The sequence below is a fragment of the Oryza sativa genome, chromosome 5, assembly GCF_034140825.1.
Source record: "Oryza sativa Japonica Group chromosome 5, ASM3414082v1".
Taxonomy (NCBI): Eukaryota; Viridiplantae; Streptophyta; class Magnoliopsida; order Poales; family Poaceae; genus Oryza; species Oryza sativa.
Genome location: NC_089039.1, coordinates 3,956,300 through 3,979,786, shown reverse-complemented (window position 1 = coordinate 3,979,786; position 23,487 = coordinate 3,956,300). Strand labels below are relative to the sequence as shown.

At 50.4% G+C, this 23,487-nt stretch overlaps 1 protein-coding gene across 1 annotated transcript; it reads left to right on the top strand.

The window, feature by feature from the left end:
* The first annotated feature begins 1,726 nt into the window (after nucleotides 1-1,726).
* Nucleotides 1,727-4,442, top strand: LOC4337918 (G-type lectin S-receptor-like serine/threonine-protein kinase At2g19130). Its single transcript, XM_066310315.1, has 2 exons — nucleotides 1,727-3,453; nucleotides 3,583-4,442. The coding sequence occupies exons 1-2, from the start codon at nucleotides 1,792-1,794 to the stop codon at nucleotides 4,201-4,203; spliced, it is 2,283 nt and encodes a 760-aa protein (XP_066166412.1). The 5' UTR covers nucleotides 1,727-1,791; the 3' UTR covers nucleotides 4,204-4,442.
* The last annotated feature ends 19,045 nt before the right edge of the window (nucleotides 4,443-23,487 follow it).

Below are 23,487 nucleotides of genomic sequence, written 5' to 3'. Positions count from 1 at the left end.
GGGGCTCGGCGTGGCGACGACGGCGACGCGACGGGTGAGTGGTGCGGCAGCGGGATGGCGATGGGGACGGCTCGGCAGCGGCGGCGCGCGGCTCGGAGCGACGATGGGACGCGCGCGGCGACGGGACGGGCGGTGACGGGGCGGCAGCGGTGGTGCGCGGCACGAGGAGGGATGCGATGGTGACGGCCGAGCGGCGCGGTAGGCGACAGCGGCACGGCGGCGGGCGGCGACGGCGACGGCTCGGGGCGCGAGGCGCGCATGGCAGGGGAGGGGAAGGGGCTAGGGAGCCTCGTCGAACACCTAGAAGCTAATGAATAGTGCCTTTTTCCTATTTTTCCCGATTTTAGATTATTTGCTATATGAATTTGATTCTATAGTTTCTAAATCTTGCATAAATGAAGTTTACTCAATATGTGTATTATCTCAACTACTGAATTCACCCTAGATTAATATTACTCATATTTTATTTTTATATAATTTATTGGAGTTTTAATTAGGGTTAATTCTTATCCCATCGCAATTAAATTTAATTGATCCAATTATGGTCGCGATAATATTTTATTTATTACTATCCACACCTAATCTTTATTTTTAATTTATATTTATTTTACCAATTTGTTTTTAGGTTTATTCCTGATTAACTGTTCTTTACTCACTATTAATATTCTTCGAGATCAAATCCAGGTAAAATAGGCGAATGAAATCGGCACGATGCAATTAGTTTGAAAAGTTTTTGAATATCTGTATTTTTAGAGTTTTGATTTTGTCGGTCGAATTTTTAGGGTGTTACAGTACATGGATTGCGAGACTGGTTTAAACTGCAACATGGCATGGTTTGTACAATATGATGATCAATATTGCAGAAACAAACACATCAGGTGACGTTAGTTCAAATGCCTAACACAGAAAAACCGCTAGAAGTTCTTTTCATGGACAACCATGCATATATATCTGCTCCAACTACTAAGCATGGAGCCACTGCATTTTTCCCTATCAGAAATCCAAATCCAAATCTGTCGAGCAATAATGCATGGAAACACTCCGATCTCCGGTAATTCGGAGAAAGCATCAAAGATGGATCATCACACTTGCATGTGTTGACTCCGTCTAAAACTCCGAATCAATGGGCTGATAAGCAGTTTCATGCATCTGCGAACAGCAGCAAATTGATGGAAGCCCCAGGTTATTGGCTGGCCATGGCTGGCTTGATCAATGAAAAAGCTTCTCATTGGAGCATGTACTAGCTACTACTACCTCCGTTTTTTAATAGATGACGCCGTTGACTTTTTCTCACATGTTTGACCATTCGTCTTATTCAAAAAATTTACGTAATTATAATTTATTTTGTTATGGGTTGTTTTTCACTCATAGTACTTTAAGTGTGATTTATATCTTATACATTTGCATAAAATTTTTGAATAAGACGAATGGTCAAACATGTGAGAAAAAGTCAACGGCGTCATCTATTAAAAAATGAAGGTAGTACTAGATTTGAAAGAGACTAGCTAGCTGCTTGCCCCAATGATTTTGTACCACAGACCAGCTCAAGTTGCCAAGTTGGTACTCCTGTATGAATCATCAGTCTGAACTTGACTTGCAACTACCCTGTGTCGTTGACGTTGCCAAGGTCTTCCTTGTTAATCCAACCTGCCTCTATGCCTATGCGTATGTTCTGAACAACCTGCTTGTTTTCTTGTATATATGCCCAGATCTTACTTCTCCGAGTAGCTGAGCAGCACACAACACATCTGTATACTTCTTCTCTACTTTCTCCGTTCCAATTACTTCACCATGATTCCCCAGCTTTACATATTTCTTGGCCTCCTCCTCTTCTCCCTGCACGGTGCTCCACCATACTCCGCCGCCGCCGTGAATGATACTCTCCTGGCAGGCGAATCGATCGCCGTCAGCGACAAGCTCATGTCAAGAAATGGCAAGTTCACGCTCGGCTTCTTCCAGCCAAGCGTTGTCAGTAAGTCCGGTAACATCACCTCTCCCAATTGGTACGTTGGCATATGGTTCAGTAACATCTCGGAATTTACTACTGTCTGGGTTGCTAATAGAGATAATCCAGTCACTGACCTCCAGCTCAACCAGACACGGCTAAAACTATCAAACGATGGCAATCTTGTCATCTCAAGCAATGCCTCCACAATTTGGTCCAGTGCTACTGTTGCCAATACGACAATAGCCACCACCATGAATACTACTAGTGTCGTTCTCGCTAACAATGGCAACCTTATGATAATAGGAAGCTCATCGACATCAAATGTGTCGTGGCAGAGCTTCGAACACCCAGCAGATGTTATGCTTCCTGGAGCCAAGTTTGGTTGGAACAAGGCCACTGGTGCCACTATCAAGTATTTCTCAAAGAAGAACCTGATTGACCCTGGTCTTGGCTTGTACTATTTTCAGCTTGACAACACAGGGATTGTCCTTGCCCGTAGTAACCCTGCTAAAACGTATTGGTCTTGGTCATCACAACAGTCATCAAAGGCTATATCATTGCTTAATCAGCTGATGAGCATAAATCCACAGACTAGAGGTCGGATTAACATGACATATGTCGATAACAATGAAGAAGAGTACTATGCATACATTTTGTTAGATGAATCATTAAACGTATACGGCGTGCTAGACATCTCTGGTCAGCTTATCATAAATGTTTGGTCGCAAGACACACGGTCTTGGCAACAGGTATACACCCAACCTATTTCCCCCTGCACGGCATACGCTACATGTGGACCTTTCACAATCTGCAATAGCCTTGCACATCCTGTCTGTAACTGTATGGAGAGCTTCTCTCAAACGTCACCTGAAGATTGGGAGGTTGGCAATAGAACAGTAGGGTGCTCCAGAAACACTCCGTTGGATTGCGGTAACATGACAAGTTCAACGGACGTGTTCCAAGCCATAGCTCGCGTTCAATTGCCCTCCAACACACCACAAAGAGTAGATAATGCCACCACTCAGAGCAAATGTGCACAAGCATGTCTTAGTTACTGCTCCTGCAATGCATATTCCTATGAAAATAACATATGCTCTATTTGGCATGGAGATTTACTTAGTGTAAATAGTAATGATGGCATTGATAATAGTTCCGAAGAAGTTCTATACCTTCGCCTTTCCGCTAAAGATGTGCCAAGTTCGAGAAAAAACAATAGAAAGACAATCGTTGGAGTTATTATTGCGACATGCATTGCTTCTTTTCTGGTAATGCTCATGCTGATCTTACTGATATTGAGGAAGAAATGTTTACATACCAGTCAATTGGTTGGTGGAATTGTGGCCTTTAGATACAGTGATTTATGTCATGGTACTAAAAATTTCTCTGAAAAGCTTGGAGGAGGTGGTTTTGGTTCTGTATCCAAGGGAGTGCTAAGTGACTCCACTATTATAGCAGTGAAAAAGCTTGACGGTGCTCATCAGGGAGAGAAGCAGTTCAGGGCTGAGGTGAGCTCAATTGGATTGATCCAACATATTAACCTTGTCAAATTGATTGGTTTCTGTTGCGAAGGTGATAAGAGGCTACTTGTTTATGAACACATGGTAAATGGTTCTCTTGATGCCCATCTATTTCAGAGCAAGGCTACTATCCTGAATTGGACCACCAGGTACAACCTAGCCATAGGAGTTGCTAGAGGATTGTCCTACTTGCATCAGAGCTGCAAAGAATGCATCATACATTGTGACATTAAGCCAGAAAACATACTTCTCGATGCATCATTTACTCCTAAAATTGCCGACTTTGGGATGGCGGCATTTGTAGGAAGGAATTTTAGCCGAGTTCTAACTACGTTCAGAGGAACCGTAGGGTATCTTGCCCCGGAGTGGATTAGCGGAGTCGCTATTACACCAAAAGTTGATGTTTATAGTTTCGGCATGGTACTGTTAGAAATGTTATCGGGAAAAAGGAATTCACAAAAAGTATGTATTGATGACAACAGTAATCAGGTTGCCCCTTTCCCTGTGACGGCCATTAGCAAGCTTCTTGAGGGAGATGTCCGGAGTTTGGTAGACCCAAAGTTAAATGGTGACTTCAGTCTAGAAGAGGCTGAAAGACTTTGCAAAGTTGCATATTGGTGTATCCAAGATAATGAGGTCGATCGGCCAACAATGAGTGAAGTGGTTCTGGTTCTTGAGGGACTACATAATCTTGATATGCCTCCAATGCCAAGACTACTTGCTGCTTTAGCATTATGATCTGATGTGGATCATTGTGATAGTTCATAAATAAATACTTCGTAGCTTTTTGAAGTTCTAACGTACGTGATGGAAGGAAAGTAATGTAAACTTGATTGCTAAATCGTAGTAGGGTACCATATACAATGCGTGTGGTCTCCTGTTCTTTTTTTGTTATTCACGTTTTTCAAGTTACCGAATGTTGGCATGTGGCAGCAAAGATTTGGCAGGAATAGAATATACTAGCAAGACTCTCCTAATCTGCTCATGTTAGCTAGATTGCTCTCGAATTAATCCTAGCAATGACAAGATGATCTGCATCCAGAACGTCGGCAGTGCTCACGAAACTAAACAAAATCAATTAGTCCACATGGAAAATCTACAGTGCTTGAAACCCCCATAAAAAAGAGGACGTGGTCGCATCGCTACCGCCGAGCCTGGTGGCGTGGGCTCATTACCCCAGCTTCAGGGGGCAGGAGTTAGCAGGTTCGGGCCCATCACTGGTCTCGTGTTTGGGCAGGGGCGGGGTGCAAATAAAAAAAATCGTATCCTCTCCAATCTTTGGCTCGAGGTTAGGAGAGCCCGATAAGGGTTGCGTTTGCCCACCGGTGTTTGACCGTCCAGATGTTAGGCATCATGGGGTGGGTGCAAATAAAAAAATCGCATCCTCTCTAATCTTTGGCTCGAGGTTAGGAGAGCCCGACCCCATACAAGGGTTGCTTTGTCAACGGTGTTTGACCGTCCAGATGTTAGGAATCATGGAGTGAGTGGCATGCTGCCCCCCATTAGATGCACATCGAGGTCCCGGACTGTCTGTGAAATTCTAGCATGGGCCTATCTTGCCAACTCCCCCTTTTTTTCTCTCTTTGAGATTTGAGATTTACTATGAAATAAACTTTTTCAATGTTAATTTATCATGTTTTGCAATGGACCATGTCTATATAATTAGATATTAACTAGGTGCGAAGATTTACCGAACGAGATAGGCTTACATAATTAGGGATTAATTGGAGGTGGGGATTTACCATGACTAGTAATATGTCCATGCTTTGCAATGGGCCACGTCAATATAATTGGGATTATTAATTTTTTGAGATTTACTATGAAATAAACCGTCAATGTTAATTTATCATGTTTTGCGATGGAGCAGACATATATAATTAGATATTAACTGGGTGTGAAGATTTACCATGTTCTGAAATAATTTAGGCTTATATAATTAGGGATTAATTAGACGTGAAGATTTACCATGACTTAGTAATATATCCGTGCTTTACAATGGGACAAAATTTGCTACAGGACATCCAAAAAATGTGTAATTAGCTGTGAGACATCATAAAGACGTTTGCCCGAGTACACTCCAAAACTGTTGTAATTTGCTGCAGGACACTTGACGGAGCGTGGGGCTCCTCACCGGGAGACCGCGCGGGTCCCCCTTTGCCGGTTCGGCCGGGGGCGCTAAGTGAGGTTCTAAGCCCTTGATCTGTGGAACGGTACGCGAGAGAGTAAATGCGCAAGACACGGGCGATGTAGACAGGTTCGGGCTGCTGAGAAGCGTAATACCCTACTCCTGTGTTCTGGTGGATCTGTGTATGAAGGAGTTACAAAGAGCTGGAGAGCAAGAGAGTTCAAACTCTAGAGCCCATCTCCCTCCTCTTTTCTCCAGTCTCCTCGACGAGCTCAGGTCTTCTCCCTTTTTCTTCCTTTTTTTCTCTTGGTAGGCATGGTCCTCCTTTTATATCTCAAGGGGATACCACATACACCATTTCTACCTACCCTTCTTTTGGGTGGGGACCCATCCTACTTTGACCAAAACTTGGCTCGTACCTTTGCCTGACACCGGGATAACCCTGTCCTCCCTCATTAATGGGCGGAGTTTTGCAATGGCTGCTGTCCGAATGACCCTCCGATGGGATGGGTCATACCAACCTCCACTCCGCCGAAAGCAGGTGCAACGTGGAAGCACGGTTGTTTGCCGATGACGCGACCGGCGTCAGACCAGTCACAGACCGGTCATTCTTGTCCACCACGTGTCAGTTTAGCATGCTACACGTCTGCCCTTCTTCATATAATGGTTGCGATGAAGCCTGGATTGTATCTGGCCGGGGCTGACGTGCCAACTCCAGGAGTTCCCACGCCGGCTCCGGCTAGGGACGAGTGCCTAGAGGCTCTCATCATTTCGACGGGACGGGGCGAGGCGTGCGAAAGGCCGCCTGCTGCCACCTAACCCGCGATCTGACCGGTCTGTGACCGGTCACACACTGTGACCTGTCACGGACCGAACGAGTGTGCTACGCTACATTAAATACGGCGTGGGGCGCTCGTCCAACCCGCAATAAACGCGGTTAGGTGAGCGCCGCTGTGCTCACCTAACCCACACACGTGGCGCCAAACCTGTCACGCCCAGAAATTCCCGAATAGAATTCCAAGCAGAATGTGCATTAAAATCCCCGTCCAGGACCAGCCGGGGTACACAAACGACAATGTTGACATTCAGATCCACGTCTTACAAACATCATAAAAGTCTTACAAAAATGCAGCGGAAAACAAAAGAAACTGGAGCTAAGCCTTGACTAAACTACAGCGGGAACACCACTCCACAGGCATCCTCGACGGCACGGACGAAGCCTACTCCTCGGGGAAACCTTCATCTGACACATACCCGTCCTCTGGGGTTGGGAAAAATAGAGCAAGACTGAGTACTACCCACTGTACTCAGCAAGTCATACCGGAATAGGGGTATGATGCAGGGAATTAACAAAGAAGAGCTAGAGTGGTTCATTTGCATAAATACTGGCATTTATAAACAGGAATTTAATGCGAAAACAGTTGTAATAATTAAGCAGTATTAAACATCCGCTGTCCAACGCTAACCCACGTTGCGACAGGCCCAACCATCCACCTAAACTATCCAAGTTCAACAGATTACACTAGGGTGAGACTAATCACGGTGAATCTGGTTGACCGCCCATAACCGCGGGCGCGGCTATTCGAATAGTTTTACTCTGATCAGAGGTGTACAACTGTACCCACAAGACACAGCCCCACGACACGTTTCCGTGCGCCGGCATGCCACCACGACATACCGGAAAGAGGCCGTGACAGGACCCTTCGCATAACCCCCTCTAGCCAAGCACACCACACCTCAGGTTTCACCCCCGTCCCCAGCGGGCAACGGGCAGTCCCCTCTCGTGCCTAGGTGAATCCGGAAGCGACAGAGGCCGTCGCAGGGCCCGCCCCGCTCCATCACGCCCACCCTTGCCTGGATGCGTCGACTAGAGGAAAGCTACACTACAAGCCCAGCCGTTGCCCACGCTGGCTTGTGGTAAGTACGATAAGTTCTTCCAGGGCATCCCGCGAACCGGTCCTTAACTGCCATGGGTGCGACCAGCAAAACCATGCACCCACAGCCCACCATGTGATTCATTTTAATTAACCAACACCAGAGCGGTGGTACTAATCCAACATTACCATATAAACCTATAGTCTAGGTTTTAAAATGAGATCTCCCCATTGTGTGCTAGTTGAACTAAGCATGGCTAAGCAAACCCTAGTCCTAACTCTAATCATGTTATAACCCCAAGCTAACAAAGGAGCATGGTACCAAAATAGTATGGCTGTAACAATAGGTAACCATCCCATAGTAATATTGCAAAACCAATGCGGTATTTGAAAGAAAACATTAGGACATTTGCAATATAGGATCAATATGATCAAGTGACAAGCATGACTTGCCTTGCTCTGCTGCTGGAGGGACCTCGGCGACTATCTCGAAGTACACCGGAGCGTCGGAAGAACCGGAATCTAGCGACATACAAAGCAAACATTGCAAACAGGCTATAAGACTACTGAAACAGAGAACAAAACCATTTTTAATGGATTCTACACATTTTTCTTGATTTACTGAGACTTGAATGGGATTAAACGGAGCTCGGATGAATTAGTTATGATTTTTAGAAGATTCACTGTGTTTATTACTATAAAAGAAAAACCTTAAATCATTTATTGCGCAATATTAACCAGGGCTGACGTCAGCACGGAGGGGTGCGGCGCCGACATGCGGGACCCACCGGTCAGCGGCACGGGAGAGAGAGAAAGGGGCGGCGGCTCGCGGGCCCACTGTCAGCGGCACGGGAGGTGGAAGGGGCGGCGGCGCCACGTGGCGGCCGAACCGACGGCCCCGATCTACCCAAGGGTAGATCGGACGGCGGCGGGAGCTCGCGGCCGGGCGCGCGGGCACGGCGCAAGCCGAACGGGCGACCATGGCGCCGGCGGCGCGGCGCTCATGCGGCGGCGGCGCGCATGCGGCAGCGGCGCAAGGCGACGGCCGACGGCGACCGACCGGCGGCGGAGAGCGGCGGCTAGAGGAGGAGCGGCGGCTACACAGCTAGGCGGCGATGCGGCGGTTAAACGGTGCGGGAGAGAGAGAGAAAACGAGGAGGAGGGCCTCACCGACAACGGTCGACGACGGCGGGCGACGGAGGACGATGGCGACGGCGGAACGAGCTCCGGAGCCTCCTAACGAACAAAAGGAGAGGGGTTAGAGAGAGAGAGAAGAGTGCGAGAGGGCGAGGGCGCCGGCCGAAGGCGGCGGCCATGGCGTCACTCACCGGCACACGACGGGGATGGGTCTCCGGCGGCGAACCTCAACGGAGGAGGGGTGGACGAGGTGGACCTCGGCCGCGCGAATCTAACGGCGGCGACGGCGCAAGACGGCGGCGAGCCTAGCGGCGGCTAGCGGCGGCCGGAGTGCGGGAAGAAGCGGCGGTGGGTGGTTGCACGGCGCGGGAGCGATGGGGAGCTCGGGAGAGGTCGGCGAAATGGGGAAAAAGCGAGAGGGGGTGCCGGCGATGCTTAAATAGGGGGAGAGAGGGCCGGACGTGGCCGGGAGAGGCGGGAATCGCCGGCCGACGCGGGGGAGTGGGGAGGAGAGAGAGGCGGGATTCGGTTTTCGAATCCCGGCCATCTCGGGCGCGGGCGCGAGCGGGAGAGAGAGGGAAATGGGCGCGGAGAGCGCGGCGCACGCGCGGGCGTGGTCGACGTGGCCCGAGGAAGGCGGAGACGTGGGCGCGGCGACGGTTGCGGGCGCGGCGGCGCGCCGGAATCGGCGGGAGGTGGGGGACGGGTCCGACAGGTGGGTCCCACCTGTCGGCGACCCCAGGAGGGAGGGAGGCGGGCGGGGCGGCCTGGGCTGCCGGTCTGGGCCTCGGCCTGCGGCCGGCCCAGCAAGGAGGAGGGAAGGAAAAAGGGGAAAATGGGCCGACGGCCCATTTGACAAAAAGGAGGAAAAAGAAAGGAAAAAAAAGAAAAAGAAAAGGAAAAAGGATTTTTCCCTGGAATAAAATATTGCTTGCTCAATTTTTAATTGGTTAAAATTATTTCTAGAGCTCTGAAAATTCCACTAAAAATCCTGTTAATGAATTTTGACATGTAGAACTCAAGAAAAATTCCACATGTCAAGTCCGATTATTATTTGCATTACTTTCTTTAGGGTTTTCTCCTGATTTCACCTGCATTTTCTTAGGGTCATTTGCAAATTACCATTTTGACTTGGGAGGAAAACTTCGGGGTGTGACAAACCTACCCCCCTTAAACGGAATCTCGGCCCCGAGATTCGGAGGAGCTGGTGAAGAGGTGCGGATGGGCGGCTTTCAACTCATCTTCCCTTTCCCAGGTTGCTTCCTCTTCCGAATGATGACTCCACTGAACTCGGCAAAACCGGGTAACCTTGTTTCTGGTTCTCCTTTCGCTGGTATCAAGTATGCGAACCGGCTTCTCAACATATGTTAGGTCCTCCTGGATATCAATGTGTTCCGAATCAGCCTGTTCTTCAGGTACCCTTAAACACTTCTTTAATTGGGACACGTGGAACACGTCATGGATGCCGATCATATTGGATGGAAGTTCTAACTGATAAGCAACTTCTCCCCTTCGTTCCAAAATTTTGTATGGTCCCACGAAGCGTGGTGCCAACTTGCCTTTCGTCTGAAAACGGTGTACTCCCCGGAGCGGAGTGACACGAAGATACACGTAATCTCCTGCCTCAAAAGTGAGCTCCCTTCGACGGTTATCCGCGTAGCTCTTCTGTCGAGACTGAGCAATCCTCAACCTTTCCCTGATGATTCTGACTTTCTCTTCTGCTTCCGTTAATACTTCTGTTCCGAACAGTTGACGTTCGCCTGTCTGATCCCAGAAGAGAGGTGTGCGGCACTTTCGGCCGTATAAAGCTTCAAACGGTGCCATCTGTAGACTGGCCTGGTAGCTGTTGTTGTACGAGAATTCCGCATATGGCAAGCTTTTGTCCCAAGCTCCACCAAAATCAAGAGCGCAGGCTCTCAACATATCCTCCAAGATTTGATTGACTCGCTCGGTCTGACCATCAGTTTGCGGGTGATAGGCCGTGCTGAAGTTTAAACGGGTCCCCAATTCTTCCTGAAGTTTCTGCCAAAACTTTGAGGTGAACTGACTACCTCGGTCGGATACTATCTTCCTGGGTACCCCATGCAAACACATGATCCTTGCGAGGTACAATTCTGCCAATCTCTTTCCCGTATAGGTGGTATGTACTGGTATAAAGTGAGCCACCTTGGTGAGTCGATCCACGACTACCCAGATTGAATCATGTCCCGATGATGTCCGGGGCAGTCCTGTTATAAAGTCCATTCCAATCTCCTCCCATTTCCATTCCGGGATTTGGAGAGGTTGGAGTAAACCTGCTGGTCTTTGGTGCTCTGCTTTCACTCGTTGGCAAACATCGCAGAGTGCGACGAATTCAGCTATTTCTCTCCTCATACTGACCCACCAAAACTTTTCTTTGAGATCTTGATACATTTTAGTGCTGCCGGGATGAATGGAGTACTGGGTCTGATGAGCCTCGGTGAGTATCAGACCTTTCAATTCCTTGTCGTCAGGTACACACAATCTTTCTCCCATCCAGATTGTGCCATGCTCATCTTCGTGGAAATCCCGGGCTTTTCCGACTCTCATATTCTTTTTCAGCTCTGCTATCTCAGAATCATTTACTTGAGCTGCTCTGACTTGATCCACGAGAGTAGGCCGTGCCTCCAGAGCGGCTACGAACCCGTGTTCAACAATTCCCACGTTGAGATGTTCAAACTCCTGCCGCAATTTCTCACACATGCCCTCGACGCATAGGGCAGTGCAGTAGCTTTTCCGGCTTAAAGCGTCTGCCACCACATTGGCTTTACCCGGGTGGTAGTGAATACTCATGTCATAGTCTTTGATTAGCTCCAACCATCTTCGTTGTCGAAGGTTTAGGTCCGGTTGGGTGAAGATGTATTTCAGACTCTTATGGTCCGTATATACTTCGCAGCGGTTTCCAATCAGATAGTGCCTCCAGATCTTCAAAGCATGAACCACTGCTGCCAATTCCAAGTCATGAGTTGGATAATTTCCTTCGTGTGGACGCAACTGCCGCGAGGCATACGCAACCACTCTGCCCTCTTGCATTAGGACACATCCAAGTCCGTGACGGGATGCATCACAATAGACTTGGAAGTCTTTCGTCGGGTCGGGCAGAATCAAAACTGGTGCGGATACTAATTTCTTCTTGAGCTCCTCGAAACTCTTATCGCACTCAGCTGTCCATTTAAACTTCTCATCTTTCTTAAGCAACTGAGTCATGGGTCGGGCGATCCTGGAGAAATTTTCGATGAATCGGCGGTAATAACCTGCCAGTCCTAGAAAACTCCGAATCTGCGACACGGTCTTAGGTGGGGTCCATTTGGTAACTGACTCCACGTTCGATGGGTCGACTGCCACACCCTGAGCCGTAATGACATGACCCAGAAATTTCACTTCCGTCAACCAGAAGTCACACTTGCTGAACTTGGCGTATAGCTGGTGCTCCTTCAACTTCTCGAGTACTAGACGGAGATGTTGTTCATGTTCTTCTCCGGACTTTGAATAGATAAGAATGTCGTCGATGAACACCACAACAAACTTGTCCAGAAATTCCATGAACACTTTGTTCATCAGATTCATGAAGAATGCGGGTGCGTTGGTAAGTCCGAAAGACATAACCGTGCACTCATATAGCCCGTACCGAGTGGTGAAGGCCGTCTTGGGAATATCCTCTTCCCGGATTCTCAACTGGTGGTAGCCTGATCGCAGGTCTATCTTAGAAAACACTCTAGCTCCTTTCAGTTGATCGAACAAATCATCGATCCGCGGTAAAGGATATTTATTCTTGATTGTGACCTCGTTAAGTGCGCGATAATCGACGCACATCCTCTTCGTCTTATCCTTTTTCTCCACAAAAATGACCGGAGCGCCCCAAGGTGAAGTGCTTGGTCGTATGTACCCTTTCTGCAGCTGCTCATCAACTTGCTTCTTGACCTCTGCTAATTCGTTGGCCGCCATTCTGTATGGTCTCTTATAGATTGGAGCAGTTCCCGGTGCCAAGTCAATCCGGAATTCAATCTCTCTCTTGGGTGGCATGGTAGTGAGGTCTTCGGGAAACACTTCCGGGTACTCGCAGACTATGGGTATATCTTCCAATTTTCTCAAGTTCTTCTCCACGGTGTCCACTGGGATTTCCGTCTCAATCTGATTCAACGAGACCCCTTTCTTTGGCGAGACTAGAGATTTGTACACCACGGTTTCTCCCTTCTCGTTGGTCAAGGTGACTGTGCGACTCGCACAATCGATGACTCCCTTAAACTTGGTCAGCCAATCCATCCCAAGAATGACATCTAGGTCTTTGGATTCGAGAAGAATGAGGTTGGCTAGAAATGGTGATCTTTGAATTTCAATTGTTATAGAAGGGCTGAATTGAACCGAAGTGGAGCTATTCCCTGGGGTATGAACCCGCATCGGTGTGCTAAGTTCCTCTCTTATTAACCCATGCATCCCGACAAATTTCTTCGAAATGAAAGAATGCGTTGCACCAGAATCAAAAAGTACTGTTGCAGGGATTGAGTTAACAGGAAACGTACCCAGTACGACCTCCGGTGCTGTTTGTGCCTCCTCCGCAGATGCGTGGTTGACACGAGCCTGGATAAACCTTGGTCCGGCACGCCTGGGCTTCGGGCATTTGTCAGCGAAGTGGCCAAGCTCGCCACAGTTGAAGCAGGACCCTGGTTTTGCTCCCGTCTCCTTCTTGGCTTGTGCAGGCTGGCCTGACTGTGCCGGTGCCACTGATGGGCGTGGAGCTGCACCGCGGTTGAGCTGGCCTCCATGGTGGTTCTGGCTGCCACTGGTGCCCTGATGGAAGTTGCTAGGGTTGAACGGGCGGTGCTGGCGGACGATCATGGTGGTAGGTCCACCCTGCTGTCCGGGAGTGAAGCGCGGCCTCTGGTGACTTCCCTGAGGTGCCCTGAACTGAGCGGCCTTCCTCTTCCTGTCCATCTTGTTGCGTTGGTCCTCCTGACGGATTGCCTTGTCGACCAGCCTCTCAAAGTCGGCGTAGTCCCCAGATATCAGTTGGTTGGTCAGCTCGTCATCCAGACCCGCCATGAACTTCTCCTGCTTCTCGGCGTCGGTGCGGACATCCTCTGGTGCATATCGCGCGAGGCGATTGAACTCATGGAGGTACTCTGTCACAGTCCTGTTGCCCTGATGGAGTGCACGAAATTCCCTCTTCTTTTGTGCCACGACCCCATCTGGCACCTGTGCCTTCCTGAAGCTACGGCAGAACTCTGCCCATGTGACTTCAGTACCCGGTGGGCGGGTGGCCATGTGGTTGTCCCACCAAGCTGACGCAGGACCCTGAAGCTGGTGTGTGGCGAAAGCGACCTTCTCCTGATCATTGCACTGCAGGAGGTTCAGCTTCTTCTCTATTGCATGGAGCCAGTCATTCGCCTCCATGGGGTTGGTGGTGCTGGAGAAGGTGGGTGGCCTGACACGTAGAAACTCCGGCAACTTGGACTGAGGGGGAGGGGGACCAAACTGCTGGTGCTGCTGTTCGGCGTGCTGCATCATCCTCTGGTGCATCTGCTGGTGCTGCTGCTGCATCTGCTGCATCATGGCTGCCATCATCTGAGTCTGATGTGCCATAACTTGGGCAAGGGTCGGATTCTCGGGAAGTGGTGGCGGACCATTGCCAGAATCACTGTTGGGGTGCACACCATCAGCGCGTTCTTCACCGTTGCTGCCCTCGCCTGTCGTGCGGTTGCCAGTCCTGGTGTAGACCATCTGGAGGGAAGAGCAGACGGGGAAAAGAAGAAAAACAGATGCTCAAGAACTAAGCTTTATTACAAAGGAATTAAAACTGCAATTGTTCTGATCTGAATTAAAAACACTTAAAAGAGCAAGCAAACATCCTTATTAAGACAGCCATATCATAGGCACATGATATCGACCGTCAACTGACCCCAAACAAGCAACCTAAACACACAAACTAACAACCAGAAGCTAGACCATCGATAAACTAATGGGAAAAAACGAGCCTAATGCTCGGAACGGCTCCTGCGGTCGGTGGAGTCGAAGGCGTCCTCCTGCTCGTCACCTGGTCCCTCTGAACGACTCCTGGAGCCTGACAGATCAGTCTCGCCGCTGCCACTGGGAGTAGTGGACAACCAACCTCCGGTACCACTGGCTGAACCTCTGGCGGCTGATGCTGGAGCGAAGGAGAGAGTGAACGCGGGAGCTGGAGCTGGAGCTGCAGGAACTGCGGGCAGAACTGGAGGTGCTGCGGGAGCTGCTGCTGGAGGTGGGTTCCTGGGCGCAAGCTGGATGCGCACGGGTGCAGTCGTCCTCTTATGGGGCGTAGTGCGGATCCGGACTCCTCCTGGTGCTGGAAGACCCTTCAACTGAGCATTCTCCTTCTTCAGGCGCGCTATCTCGTCCTTCAGAGCGACGATCCTCATGAGCTTCCCATCATTCAAGGCCTTGGTCGCCTTGTGCAGGTCCGAGTGCATCCGGTCCAATCCCCTCATCACAGCACACATGTGACCGAAGGTGGTGTCGTTCTCGCCAGCTGTCGGACGGAAGGAGCTGACGCCATCACCATGGGCTCGACGGGGGTGGTAGCGGTACGCCGTGTCGTGGAAGATGTAGTCGTGGCGCTCCCGTAACCTGGCCATCATCAAGTAGGCTGCCTCCTGACAGGCATGATCTGCTGTGCCTCCTGACGCCTCAACCGCCATGTTAGCGAGGCAAGTCCCCACGTAGCCATGGACCTCCAAGCGGACACGGTGAGGAAGCTCGCCACTGAGCGGTGGGATGGTCGTGTACTCTGGCGCGTTGGGGTAGCCCACCACCAGTGTCATGCGTGCCAGCTCTGCCACGAAGTCGATCATGCCTTCTCCGCGGTGGTTGGGTGGGTGACCGGCCATCTAGAGAAGACAAAGGAGTAGGATCAATGCATGCTCAAATCCAAATTTAAATAAAGCAATAAAAGACTCAAATAAGAGAATCGAATAGAAGCGAAATTTTATGCATATATCATTTTGCATGAGAGCGAATAAATAAGACATACTCACATAACGACAAAATAATGAGAAATTAGATACATATTAATAATAACAAACGAAGCATAAACACCTTGCAACCCATGTTATAGAGCTAGGACCTAATGCATTTCACCCATCAAACCCCAACTGACTGACGAATAAATCCCAATAATTTTACCAAAACCCTAGACTGACTTGTTTTGAAAAAATCTCACTTAAACCAGCGACAAGATCTTTCCCTCGAACCACAAGAGCAGATCCCAATTTTCCCGGAACAAATCCAATTGCAAAGAACATATGCAATGAAAAAGGATTCAGAGGGCTCTTAGGTTTTTCCATTTGGCTTGTCCTACGGTCAAGGTCGGCTCTGATACCAACTTGTCACGCCCAGAAATTCCCGAATAGAATTCCAAGCAGAATGTGCATTAAAATCCCCGTCCAGGACCAGCCGGGGTACACAAACGACAATGTTGACATTCAGATCCACGTCTTACAAACATCATAAAAGTCTTACAAAAATGCAGCGGAAAACAAAAGAAACTGGAGCTAAGCCTTGACTAAACTACAGCGGGAACACCACTCCACAGGCATCCTCGACGGCACGGACGAAGCCTACTCCTCGGGGAAACCTTCATCTGACACATACCCGTCCTCTGGGGTTGGGAAAAATAGAGCAAGACTGAGTACTACCCACTGTACTCAGCAAGTCATACCGGAATAGGGGTATGATGCAGGGAATTAACAAAGAAGAGCTAGAGTGGTTCATTTGCATAAATACTGGCATTTATAAACAGGAATTTAATGCGAAAACAGTTGTAATAATTAAGCAGTATTAAACATCCGCTGTCCAACGCTAACCCACGTTGCGACAGGCCCAACCATCCACCTAAACTATCCAAGTTCAACAGATTACACTAGGGTGAGACTAATCACGGTGAATCTGGTTGACCGCCCATAACCGCGGGCGCGGCTATTCGAATAGTTTTACTCTGATCAGAGGTGTACAACTGTACCCACAAGACACAGCCCCACGACACGTTTCCGTGCGCCGGCATGCCACCACGACATACCGGAAAGAGGCCGTGACAGGACCCTTCGCATAACCCCCTCTAGCCAAGCACACCACACCTCAGGTTTCACCCCCGTCCCCAGCGGGCAACGGGCAGTCCCCTCTCGTGCCTAGGTGAATCTGGAAGCGACAGAGGCCGTCGCAGGGCCCGCCCCGCTCCATCACGCCCACCCTTGCCTGGATGCGTCGACTAGAGGAAAGCTACACTACAAGCCCAGCCGTTGCCCACGCTGGCTTGTGGTAAGTACGATAAGTTCTTCCAGGGCATCCCGCGAACCGGTCCTTAACTGCCATGGGTGCGACCAGCAAAACCATGCACCCACAGCCCACCATGTGATTCATTTTAATTAACCAACACCAGAGCGGTGGTACTAATCCAACATTACCATATAAACCTATAGTCTAGGTTTTAAAATGAGATCTCCCCATTGTGTGCTAGTTGAACTAAGCATGGCTAAGCAAACCCTAGTCCTAACTCTAATCATGTTATAACCCCAAGCTAACAAAGGAGCATGGTACCAAAATAGTATGGCTGTAACAATAGGTAACCATCCCATAGTAATATTGCAAAACCAATGCGGTATTTGAAAGAAAACATTAGGACATTTGCAATATAGGATCAATATGATCAAGTGACAAGCATGACTTGCCTTGCTCTGCTGCTGGAGGGACCTCGGCGACTATCTCGAAGTACACCGGAGCGTCGGAAGAACCGGAATCTAGCGACATACAAAGCAAACATTGCAAACAGGCTATAAGACTACTGAAACAGAGAACAAAACCATTTTTAATGGATTCTACACATTTTTCTTGATTTACTGAGACTTGAATGGGATTAAACGGAGCTCGGATGAATTAGTTATGATTTTTAGAAGATTCACTGTGTTTATTACTATAAAAGAAAAACCTTAAATCATTTATTGCGCAATATTAACCAGGGCTGACGTCAGCACGGAGGGGTGCGGCGCCGACATGCGGGACCCACCGGTCAGCGGCACGGGAGAGAGAGAAAGGGGCGGCGGCTCGCGGGCCCACTGTCAGCGGCACGGGAGGTGGAAGGGGCGGCGGCGCCACGTGGCGGCCGAACCGACGGCCCCGATCTACCCAAGGGTAGATCGGACGGCGGCGGGAGCTCGCGGCCGGGCGCGCGGGCACGGCGCAAGCCGAACGGGCGACCATGGCGCCGGCGGCGCGGCGCTCATGCGGCGGCGGCGCGCATGCGGCAGCGGCGCAAGGCGACGGCCGACGGCGACCGACCGGCGGCGGAGAGCGGCGGCTAGAGGAGGAGCGGCGGCTACACAGCTAGGCGGCGATGCGGCGGTTAAACGGTGCGGGAGAGAGAGAGAAAACGAGGAGGAGGGCCTCACCGACAACGGTCGACGACGGCGGGCGACGGAGGACGATGGCGACGGCGGAACGAGCTCCGGAGCCTCCTAACGAACAAAAGGAGAGGGGTTAGAGAGAGAGAGAAGAGTGCGAGAGGGCGAGGGCGCCGGCCGAAGGCGGCGGCCATGGCGTCACTCACCGGCACACGACGGGGATGGGTCTCCGGCGGCGAACCTCAACGGAGGAGGGGTGGACGAGGTGGACCTCGGCCGCGCGAATCTAACGGCGGCGACGGCGCAAGACGGCGGCGAGCCTAGCGGCGGCTAGCGGCGGCCGGAGTGCGGGAAGAAGCGGCGGTGGGTGGTTGCACGGCGCGGGAGCGATGGGGAGCTCGGGAGAGGTCGGCGAAATGGGGAAAAAGCGAGAGGGGGTGCCGGCGATGCTTAAATAGGGGGAGAGAGGGCCGGACGTGGCCGGGAGAGGCGGGAATCGCCGGCCGACGCGGGGGAGTGGGGAGGACAGAGAGGCGGGATTCGGTTTTCGAATCCCGGCCATCTCGGGCGCGGGCGCGAGCGGGAGAGAGAGGGAAATGGGCGCGGAGAGCGCGGCGCACGCGCGGGCGTGGTCGACGTGGCCCGAGGAAGGCGGAGACGTGGGCGCGGCGACGGTTGCGGGCGCGGCGGCGCGCCGGAATCGGCGGGAGGTGGGGGACGGGTCCGACAGGTGGGTCCCACCTGTCGGCGACCCCAGGAGGGAGGGAGGCGGGCGGGGCGGCCTGGGCTGCCGGTCTGGGCCTCGGCCTGCGGCCGGCCCAGCAAGGAGGAGGGAAGGAAAAAGGGGAAAATGGGCCGACGGCCCATTTGACAAAAAGGAGGAAAAAGAAAGGAAAAAAAAGAAAAAGAAAAGGAAAAAGGATTTTTCCCTGGAATAAAATATTGCTTGCTCAATTTTTAATTGGTTAAAATTATTTCTAGAGCTCTGAAAATTCCACTAAAAATCCTGTTAATGAATTTTGATATGTAGAACTCAAGAAAAATTCCACATGTCAAGTCCGATTATTATTTGCATTACTTTCTTTAGGGTTTTCTCCTGATTTCACCTGCATTTTCTTAGGGTCATTTGCAAATTACCATTTTGACTTGGGAGGAAAACTTCGGGGTGTGACAAACCTACCCCCCTTAAACGGAATCTCGGCCCCGAGATTCGGAGGAGCTGGTGAAGAGGTGCGGATGGGCGGCTTTCAACTCATCTTCCCTTTCCCAGGTTGCTTCCTCTTCCGAATGATGACTCCACTGAACTCGGCAAAACCGGGTAACCTTGTTTCTGGTTCTCCTTTCGCTGGTATCAAGTATGCGAACCGGCTTCTCAACATATGTTAGGTCCTCCTGGATATCAATGTGTTCCGAATCAGCCTGTTCTTCAGGTACCCTTAAACACTTCTTTAATTGGGACACGTGGAACACGTCATGGATGCCGATCATATTGGATGGAAGTTCTAACTGATAAGCAACTTCTCCCCTTCGTTCCAAAATTTTGTATGGTCCCACGAAGCGTGGTGCCAACTTGCCTTTCGTCTGAAAACGGTGTACTCCCCGGAGCGGAGTGACACGAAGATACACGTAATCTCCTGCCTCAAAAGTGAGCTCCCTTCGACGGTTATCCGCGTAGCTCTTCTGTCGAGACTGAGCAATCCTCAACCTTTCCCTGATGATTCTGACTTTCTCTTCTGCTTCCGTTAATACTTCTGTTCCGAACAGTTGACGTTCGCCTGTCTGATCCCAGAAGAGAGGTGTGCGGCACTTTCGGCCGTATAAAGCTTCAAATGGTGCCATCTGTAGACTGGCCTGGTAGCTGTTGTTGTACGAGAATTCCGCATATGGCAAGCTTTTGTCCCAAGCTCCACCAAAATCAAGAGCGCAGGCTCTCAACATATCCTCCAAGATTTGATTGACTCGCTCGGTCTGACCATCAGTTTGCGGGTGATAGGCCGTGCTGAAGTTTAAACGGGTCCCCAATTCTTCCTGAAGTTTCTGCCAAAACTTTGAGGTGAACTGACTACCTCGGTCGGATACTATCTTCCTGGGTACCCCATGCAAACACATGATCCTTGCGAGGTACAATTCTGCCAATCTCTTTCCCGTATAGGTGGTATGTACTGGTATAAAGTGAGCCACCTTGGTGAGTCGATCCACGACTACCCAGATTGAATCATGTCCCGATGATGTCCGGGGCAGTCCTGTTATAAAGTCCATTCCAATCTCCTCCCATTTCCATTCCGGGATTTGGAGAGGTTGGAGTAAACCTGCTGGTCTTTGGTGCTCTGCTTTCACTCGTTGGCAAACATCGCAGAGTGCGACGAATTCAGCTATTTCTCTCCTCATACTGACCCACCAAAACTTTTCTTTGAGATCTTGATACATTTTAGTGCTGCCGGGATGAATGGAGTACTGGGTCTGATGAGCCTCGGTGAGTATCAGACCCTTCAATTCCTTGTCGTCAGGTACACACAATCTTTCTCCCATCCAGATTGTGCCATGCTCATCTTCGTGGAAATCCCGGGCTTTTCCGACTCTCATATTCTTTTTCAGCTCTGCTATCTCAGAATCATTTACTTGAGCTGCTCTGACTTGATCCACGAGAGTAGGCCGTGCCTCCAGAGCGGCTACGAACCCGTGTTCAACAATTCCCACGTTGAGATGTTCAAACTCCTGCCGCAATTTCTCACACATGCCCTCGACGCATAGGGCAGTGCAGTAGCTTTTCCGGCTTAAAGCGTCTGCCACCACATTGGCTTTACCCGGGTGGTAGTGAATACTCATGTCATAGTCTTTGATTAGCTCCAACCATCTTCGTTGTCGAAGGTTTAGGTCCGGTTGGGTGAAGATGTATTTCAGACTCTTATGGTCCGTATATACTTCGCAGCGGTTTCCAATCAGATAGTGCCTCCAGATCTTCAAAGCATGAACCACTGCTGCCAATTCCAAGTCATGAGTTGGATAATTTCCTTCGTGTGGACGCAACTGCCGCGAGGCATACGCAACCACTCTGCCCTCTTGCATTAGGACACATCCAAGTCCGTGACGGGATGCATCACAATAGACTTGGAAGTCTTTCGTCGGGTCGGGCAGAATCAAAACTGGTGCGGATACTAATTTCTTCTTGAGCTCCTCGAAACTCTTATCGCACTCAGCTGTCCATTTAAACTTCTCATCTTTCTTAAGCAACTGAGTCATGGGTCGGGCGATCCTGGAGAAATTTTCGATGAATCGGCGGTAATAACCTGCCAGTCCTAGAAAACTCCGAATCTGCGACACGGTCTTAGGTGGGGTCCATTTGGTAACTGACTCCACGTTCGATGGGTCGACTGCCACACCCTGAGCCGTAATGACATGACCCAGAAATTTCACTTCCGTCAACCAGAAGTCACACTTGCTGAACTTGGCGTATAGCTGGTGCTCCTTCAACTTCTCGAGTACTAGACGGAGATGTTGTTCATGTTCTTCTCCGGACTTTGAATAGATAAGAATGTCGTCGATGAACACCACAACAAACTTGTCCAGAAATTCCATGAACACTTTGTTCATCAGATTCATGAAGAATGCGGGTGCGTTGGTAAGTCCGAAAGACATAACCGTGCACTCATATAGCCCGTACCGAGTGGTGAAGGCCGTCTTGGGAATATCCTCTTCCCGGATTCTCAACTGGTGGTAGCCTGATCGCAGGTCTATCTTAGAAAACACTCTAGCTCCTTTCAGTTGATCGAACAAATCATCGATCCGCGGTAAAGGATATTTATTCTTGATTGTGACCTCGTTAAGTGCGCGATAATCGACGCACATCCTCTTCGTCTTATCCTTTTTCTCCACAAAAATGACCGGAGCGCCCCAAGGTGAAGTGCTTGGTCGTATGTACCCTTTCTGCAGCTGCTCATCAACTTGCTTCTTGACCTCTGCTAATTCGTTGGCCGCCATTCTGTATGGTCTCTTATAGATTGGAGCAGTTCCCGGTGCCAAGTCAATCCGGAATTCAATCTCTCTCTTGGGTGGCATGGTAGTGAGGTCTTCGGGAAACACTTCCGGGTACTCGCAGACTATGGGTATATCTTCCAATTTTCTCAAGTTCTTCTCCACGGTGTCCACTGGGATTTCCGTCTCAATCTGATTCAACGAGACCCCTTTCTTTGGCGAGACTAGAGATTTGTACACCACGGTTTCTCCCTTCTCGTTGGTCAAGGTGACTGTGCGACTCGCACAATCGATGACTCCCTTAAACTTGGTCAGCCAATCCATCCCAAGAATGACATCTAGGTCTTTGGATTCGAGAAGAATGAGGTTGGCTAGAAATGGTGATCTTTGAATTTCAATTGTTATAGAAGGGCTGAATTGAACCGAAGTGGAGCTATTCCCTGGGGTATGAACCCGCATCGGTGTGCTAAGTTCCTCTCTTATTAACCCATGCATCCCGACAAATTTCTTCGAAATGAAAGAATGCGTTGCACCAGAATCAAAAAGTACTGTTGCAGGGATTGAGTTAACAGGAAACGTACCCAGTACGACCTCCGGTGCTGTTTGTGCCTCCTCCGCAGATGCGTGGTTGACACGAGCCTGGATAAACCTTGGTCCGGCACGCCTGGGCTTCGGGCATTTGTCAGCGAAGTGGCCAAGCTCGCCACAGTTGAAGCAGGACCCTGGTTTTGCTCCCGTCTCCTTCTTGGCTTGTGCAGGCTGGCCTGACTGTGCCGGTGCCACTGATGGGCGTGGAGCTGCACCGCGGTTGAGCTGGCCTCCATGGTGGTTCTGGCTGCCACTGGTGCCCTGATGGAAGTTGCTAGGGTTGAACGGGCGGTGCTGGCGGACGATCATGGTGGTAGGTCCACCCTGCTGTCCGGGAGTGAAGCGCGGCCTCTGGTGACTTCCCTGAGGTGCCCTGAACTGAGCGGCCTTCCTCTTCCTGTCCATCTTGTTGCGTTGGTCCTCCTGACGGATTGCCTTGTCGACCAGCCTCTCAAAGTCGGCGTAGTCCCCAGATATCAGTTGGTTGGTCAGCTCGTCATCCAGACCCGCCATGAACTTCTCCTGCTTCTCGGCGTCGGTGCGGACATCCTCTGGTGCATATCGCGCGAGGCGATTGAACTCATGGAGGTACTCTGTCACAGTCCTGTTGCCCTGATGGAGTGCACGAAATTCCCTCTTCTTTTGTGCCACGACCCCATCTGGCACCTGTGCCTTCCTGAAGCTACGGCAGAACTCTGCCCATGTGACTTCAGTACCCGGTGGGCGGGTGGCCATGTGGTTGTCCCACCAAGCTGACGCAGGACCCTGAAGCTGGTGTGTGGCGAAAGCGACCTTCTCCTGATCATTGCACTGCAGGAGGTTCAGCTTCTTCTCTATTGCATGGAGCCAGTCATTCGCCTCCATGGGGTTGGTGGTGCTGGAGAAGGTGGGTGGCCTGACACGTAGAAACTCCGGCAACTTGGACTGAGGGGGAGGGGGACCA

Bases quoted from the DNA above. Each gene is read 5' to 3' on its own strand.
- LOC4337918 (XM_066310315.1), top strand. From the start codon at position 1,792: ATGATTCCCCAGCTTTACATATTTCTTGGCCTCCTCCTCTTCTCCCTG. The intron at 3,454-3,582 runs GTGAGCTCAATT...CATCTATTTCAG, and splicing joins AGAAGCAGTTCAGGGCTGAG to AGCAAGGCTACTATCCTGAA.